This window comes from Pistacia vera, unplaced genomic scaffold, assembly GCF_008641045.1.
Source record: "Pistacia vera cultivar Batoury unplaced genomic scaffold, PisVer_v2 Contig136, whole genome shotgun sequence".
In the NCBI taxonomy this organism is placed as follows: Eukaryota; Viridiplantae; Streptophyta; class Magnoliopsida; order Sapindales; family Anacardiaceae; genus Pistacia; species Pistacia vera.
The window spans coordinates 1012648-1019177 of NW_022195423.1; the positions used below are offsets into that span (position 1 = coordinate 1012648).

A 6530-nucleotide genomic window follows, 5' to 3' on the forward strand; every position below is an offset into this window, starting at 1 on the left:
AACACATAGCATAAATATTGGGTTATTTTATAAAACTAGATAAGTATTTATATGATATAAAGATAGTCAGAATCATTAGATAAGAGTACTGAAAATTCTTAAACATATAAATAAAACTATTTCTTATCCAATGATCCCAACTTGCCGAATGTCATACCTTGGAGATTTTAATCAATTAACACCTCGGCTTCACCATAGCTTTCAGACTGTTATTCATCACCACAGTGAACTCCAATTTTTCTGTAAAATCAATCTTCGAGTTCGGAGGATAAGCACTCCACTCAAATTCCTGAACCATTCTCGCCAGCATCAGATGAATATGAACCGTTCCCATTCCCAGACCGGGACAGATTCTTCTCCCAACCCCGAATGGCATCATCCTCACTCCTTTAACCCCAGTTATATCCGCATCCTCCCCGCCTGAAATAAACCTGTCAGGATTGAATTTCTCTGGATTCCTCCACAATTTCGGATCCTCCGCAATTGCTGGTAAATAAATCTCCACATTCACATCCGTCGGAATATCATAACCCGCCAGAGTCGTCGGCTCAGTCACTGCGTGTGTTAAAGAAAAATATGTTGGCGGGTGTTTCCGCAAAAGTTCTTTCACCACAGCCTGTAAATATGGCATCCTGTCAACGTCATTCTCGTCCACGGTTCGATCACCGACTGTCCGTTTGATTTCATCAAACAGTTTGGATTGGACATCCGGGTTTGTGATTAGCTGTGCAATGCCCCACTCGATTCCTGTGGCTGTCGTGTCTGTCCCACCATTGAGGAACTCTGAGCAAAGAGTGACAAGCTCTTCGTTGGACGGCCCTGATTTTCTCCCCTCAACTTTGAGATCGAAAAGGGTGTCGAGGTAGGAGAAGGAGATGGCCGTTTTATCAGATCCCGGATTCTGAAGCATTGTCCGACGCTTTTCGATGAAGGGCACCATGAAATCGACTTGTTCTTTTCTCACTTCGAGTACTCTCTTGCGTTGCTTGGAGAAGAATGGACTTAAAATGGGTAAATAATCATCGATTCTTGGATCCAATGTGATTAGAACAAGCTTCATTACTTGATCCATTTTCTCATTCGTTTCATCATCCATGTCGATCCCGAAACACATCGCTAAAAGAATACAAAACACCGCAAAGCGAGCATTTTTCAGGACCCAAACGGCTCCATCATTTGCCTCTGCTTCCGCCTTCAATCTGTTAATCAATGTATCCATCGCTTTATCTCTCACATACCGAAACTCTTTAAGCCGACTTGAACTCAACATATTCTGAACCAAGTTTCTTCTCAGGGACCGCCAAACGGGCCCGTAAACGGCGGCGTTTACAGTAAACTTGTTGCAGCTAAAGATGTTTCTTGTTGGATTTTCTCTCGGCCTGGAGGCGAAGAGAGCGCCCCTCTCGATGAGAGCTTCATGGATGAGCTTGGCGTCGCTGAGAATGATCATCGTTCTAGTTCCCATTTTGAGAGTGAAAATGGGGCCATATTTCGGGAGAAGATCCTCAACGTATTTAATAAAAGATTTTCCAGAGCGAGCAAATTGAAAGAGGTTTCCAACAACCGGCCATCCGGGAGGACCTGGAGGAAGATTCACACGTTTCGATTTGGATTTTTTCCGGGAAACCAAGAAAATTAAGCCTGAGACGAGAAAGGCGACGACGGTGAAGAAGAGATGATAGTAAGAAGAGAACGATGAATAAGAAGAAAAGGAAGAGAGATCAATGAGAACCATTTTTTGTTTGAAGAGAAGTGGAGAGAGATTGATGAGGTAAGAGAAAAGATGGAGAGATATATAAGAAAAAGAGAAGCATGAAATTACTGGTGAGCTTTAATGGAGGATTAATAAAGAGTGGTACTGGTGGAAGATTTAAATGCTGAAGGAAGATGGAAGAAGTGTGGTTAAACTATGGGCTAGTTGAAATCAACTGCACACAATTGGTACTTAGAATAATGCAGAGCAAACAAAAACAAGTAAAGTGGAGGTCATGTGGTGGGGTTGTTGAATGAAGGATCCTTAACAGTTAGATGCCATGAATGCATACAACAAAAGACAGACATAGGTTAGTGACGACACTAATATTTTGCAGAGAAAGATTCATGAGGAAAGAGTATAAATTTATACGGGATATCATTCTTTTTTTCCCAGATTCATGAGCCAGAGAGTACCATGTGAAATGAAATTCTCAGGATTTAGATGCCTACCATCCGGTTAAAACCTATAGTTCACTGATAGTTTAACCTTATTTCTTTAAATCATCAATTCAAAACTAAAATATGAAATTGTTCATATTTAAAATTTATTAAGATCTTATAATTTGGATGTAATAAATTATATACATATGGGCGGATAATTTGATTAATCTCCATTAACTTTTAATTAATATTTTTAAGGTGTATAAATGGTCCAACAACTTTCCATAGAATGGTTACAAACATTTGAATAAATCAATGTATAAAAGAAGAGCATATACTTACGTATAGGAATTAATCTAATTAATTCTTTAATCATCATCGAGTGATTCAAAGACAATATAAGATGGGTTCTGTAATTTTGCTTGTAATTAGGCCAAATAACATTTTAACCCTCAATCTATTGTGAAAAAACAGTTTCCTCCTTGGTTTCATTAATTCAAGCGTTAAAACTAAACCATGAAAGGGTAATCTTGTCAATTCATCTCACATATTTAAAATTATGGAGACAGAAAATCTAATACAACATTATGAATTGACAAGATTACCTTTTCACAATTCAGTTTTTATACTTGAATTCAAAAATGTGGGTTGCATTACGTGTTTTAGAAATCAAGGGGAGAAAATGTTCTTTTGCAATAGATTGAGGTTATTCGGCCCTCGTAATTGTGAACCTTATATTAATCTTTGACCTCCCTTGAGGTTTGGAAAATATCAACGACACTTCTAAAGTATCAAAAATCATCATAATCTCTCTTCAAATTTGATAAAATCAGCATTTACCTTTCAAATGAAGGATAAATAAACAAAATTTGAACAGGTAAATGATGATTCAATAAATTATGAAGAGAGACAACAATAACTTTTAATATTTTTTATGGTCTTAATAATATTTTCTTATCTCAGGGAAGATAAGAGCACTGTTCTAAAACCTGGCCCGGCCTGACTAGTTTAACTAGTCAGACCAGAACTTGGGGCCTTCTCTGGGTCGGGTTACTGCTTTCAATTGTTCTTAAAATCCATAACCAGACCATTAGTGAACAAGGAGCTACTAAGTGTCGAGGTTAGAGAGGTTTTGTAGAGTAGAGGCTGGTGGTTCAAAGAGTGCTGTTAAATTGAATTTTGGACGATGAAATCAACCCAATCACAACGGTACACGCAAGTTACGGTTGACGAACGGGGGGCTACCAAGTTTCGGGGTTAGAGGGGTTTTATAGAGTGAAGGCCGATGGTTCAGGTGGTGGTGTCGGATTGAATTTTGACCGCCAGAATTTTGTCGAAAAAATCAAAACCTTAACTATGCGATTAGATCATAGGAGTGTCTTTGCTAGATTTCAAACCTGTAAAGACTAATGCGTATTTATTGAGGCGTGTTTGCATGATTTCAAATTTATCAGTTTAACCGGTCAGATTGGTCAACCCAAGGCCAGACCTCGTGGTTGGATGACACCCCGGGTCGGGTTTCAAAACACTAGATAAGAGATAATACTACTTAGTTCAGTGATTTATAATAAATTACAACTGTGAACGGATATATGAGTTCTATTCTTCTATATAATTGATTAGATCATTCATCCCAGGATTTCATAGATGTTACAAATTTATTGAACCAGGTGTACACAGTAAAATAAGAGATCCTGAGACAACATAAATGTTAATTAATTGAAGTGACTTGGTTTCTGGTTTGTAAGCACAACTACTATCCGAAAATTACTAATTCCAACCACTTCCAGAGCCCTCGCCAGTCACCAACATGACAATTGACACATATAAAACACCACCGCCCATTCAAAAATTTGTCAAACCCCCAATTAAAATCAGATCACTTTCCAACATTCATTATACAATCTGACTCTGACTCTACAGTACATTTCCGAAGCAATGCCAGTTCCAGGAAGCAAATGTTCAAGAAATTTGAATTAATTTCTCAGGCAAAATCAAACATTCCATTGAAGTACAAGAACCAACAAAAGAAACCCAATTCAGAACAAATAACCACACAAAAAAAAAAAAGCATAAATCCCGTAAACACATAGCATAAATATTGGGTTATTTTATAAAACTAGATAAGTATTTATATGATATAAAGATAGTCAGAATCATTAGATAAGAGTACTGAAAATTCTTAAACATATAAATAAAACTATTTCTTATCCAATGATCCCAACTTGCCGAATGTCATACCTTGGAGATTTTAATCAATTAACACCTCGGCTTCACCATAGCTTTCAGACTGTTATTCATCACCACAGTGAACTCCAATTTTTCTGTAAAATCAATCTTCGAGTTCGGAGGATAAGCACTCCACTCAAATTCCTGAACCATTCTCGCCAGCATCAGATGAATATGAACCGTTCCCATTCCCAGACCGGGACAGATTCTTCTCCCAACCCCGAATGGCATCATCCTCACTCCTTTAACCCCAGTTATATCCGCATCCTCCCCGCCTGAAATAAACCTGTCAGGATTGAATTTCTCTGGATTCCTCCACAATTTCGGATCCTCCGCAATTGCTGGTAAATAAATCTCCACATTCACATCCGTCGGAATATCATAACCCGCCAGAGTCGTCGGCTCAGTCACTGCGTGTGTTAAAGAAAAATATGTTGGCGGGTGTTTCCGCAAAAGTTCTTTCACCACAGCCTGTAAATATGGCATCCTGTCAACGTCATTCTCGTCCACGGTTCGATCACCGACTGTCCGTTTGATTTCATCAAACAGTTTGGATTGGACATCCGGGTTTGTGATTAGCTGTGCAATGCCCCACTCGATTCCTGTGGCTGTCGTGTCTGTCCCACCATTGAGGAACTCTGAGCAAAGAGTGACAAGCTCTTCGTTGGACGGCCCTGATTTTCTCCCCTCAACTTTGAGATCGAAAAGGGTGTCGAGGTAGGAGAAGGAGATGGCCGTTTTATCAGATCCCGGATTCTGAAGCATTGTCCGACGCTTTTCGATGAAGGGCACCATGAAATCGACTTGTTCTTTTCTCACTTCGAGTACTCTCTTGCGTTGCTTGGAGAAGAATGGACTTAAAATGGGTAAATAATCATCGATTCTTGGATCCAATGTGATTAGAACAAGCTTCATTACTTGATCCATTTTCTCATTCGTTTCATCATCCATGTCGATCCCGAAACACATCGCTAAAAGAATACAAAACACCGCAAAGCGAGCATTTTTCAGGACCCAAACGGCTCCATCATTTGCCTCTGCTTCCGCCTTCAATCTGTTAATCAATGTATCCATCGCTTTATCTCTCACATACCGAAACTCTTTAAGCCGACTTGAACTCAACATATTCTGAACCAAGTTTCTTCTCAGGGACCGCCAAACGGGCCCGTAAACGGCGGCGTTTACAGTAAACTTGTTGCAGCTAAAGATGTTTCTTGTTGGATTTTCTCTCGGCCTGGAGGCGAAGAGAGCGCCCCTCTCGATGAGAGCTTCATGGATGAGCTTGGCGTCGCTGAGAATGATCATCGTTCTAGTTCCCATTTTGAGAGTGAAAATGGGGCCATATTTCGGGAGAAGATCCTCAACGTATTTAATAAAAGATTTTCCAGAGCGAGCAAATTGAAAGAGGTTTCCAACAACCGGCCATCCGGGAGGCCCTGGAGGAAGATTCACACGTTTCGATTTGGATTTTTTCCGGGAAACCAAGAAAATTAAGCCTGAGACGAGAAAGGCGACGACGGTGAAGAAGAGATGATAGTAAGAAGAGAACGATGAATAAGAAGAAAAGGAAGAGAGATCAATGAGAACCATTTTTTGTTTGAAGAGAAGTGGAGAGAGATTGATGAGGTAAGAGAAAAGATGGAGAGATATATAAGAAAAGGAGAAGCATGAAATTACTGGTGAGCTTTAATGGAGGATTAATAAAGAGTGGTACTGGTGGAAGATTTAAATGCTGAAGGAAGATGGAAGAAGTGTGGTTAAACTATGGGCTAGTTGAAATCAACTGCACACAATTGGTACTTAGAATAATGCAGAGCAAACAAAACTAAGTAAAGTGGAGGTGTGGTGGGGTTGTTGAATGAAGGATCCTTAACAGTTAGATGCCATGAATGCATACAACAAAAGACAGACATAGGTTAGTGATGACAGTAATATTTTGCACAGGTTTTGCAGAGAAAGATTCACGAGGAAAGAGTATAAATTTATTCGGGATATCATTCTTTTTTTCCCAGATTCATGAGCCAGAGAGTACCATGTGAAATGAAATTCTCAGGATTTAGATGCCTACCATCCGGTTAAAACCTATAGTTCACTGATAGTTTAACCTTATTTCTTTAAATCATCAATTCAAAACTAAAATATGAAATTGTTCATATTTAAAATTT

At 39.1% G+C, this 6530-nt stretch overlaps 2 protein-coding genes across 2 annotated transcripts; both read right to left on the reverse strand.

Moving 5' to 3' along the window:
- LOC116122656 (cytochrome P450 77A3-like) lies at window positions 1-2058 on the reverse strand. Its single transcript, XM_031408485.1, has one exon. It carries the CDS (start codon window positions 1733-1735, stop codon window positions 176-178), a length of 1560 nt encoding a protein of 519 aa, XP_031264345.1. The 5' UTR covers window positions 1736-2058; the 3' UTR covers window positions 1-175.
- A 2162-nt stretch (window positions 2059-4220) lies between these two features.
- Window positions 4221-5977, reverse strand: LOC116122657 (cytochrome P450 77A3-like). Its single transcript, XM_031408487.1, has one exon. The coding sequence runs from the start codon at window positions 5953-5955 to the stop codon at window positions 4396-4398; it is 1560 nt and encodes a 519-aa protein (XP_031264347.1). The 5' UTR covers window positions 5956-5977; the 3' UTR covers window positions 4221-4395.
- Window positions 5978-6530: the final 553 nt, after the last annotated feature.

Excerpts from the sequence above, each read along its gene's own strand:
- LOC116122656 (XM_031408485.1), bottom strand. The coding sequence starts at position 1,735 with ATGGTTCTCATTGATCTCTCTTCCTTTTCTTCTTATTCATCGTTCTCT.
- LOC116122657 (XM_031408487.1), bottom strand. The coding sequence starts at position 5,955 with ATGGTTCTCATTGATCTCTCTTCCTTTTCTTCTTATTCATCGTTCTCT.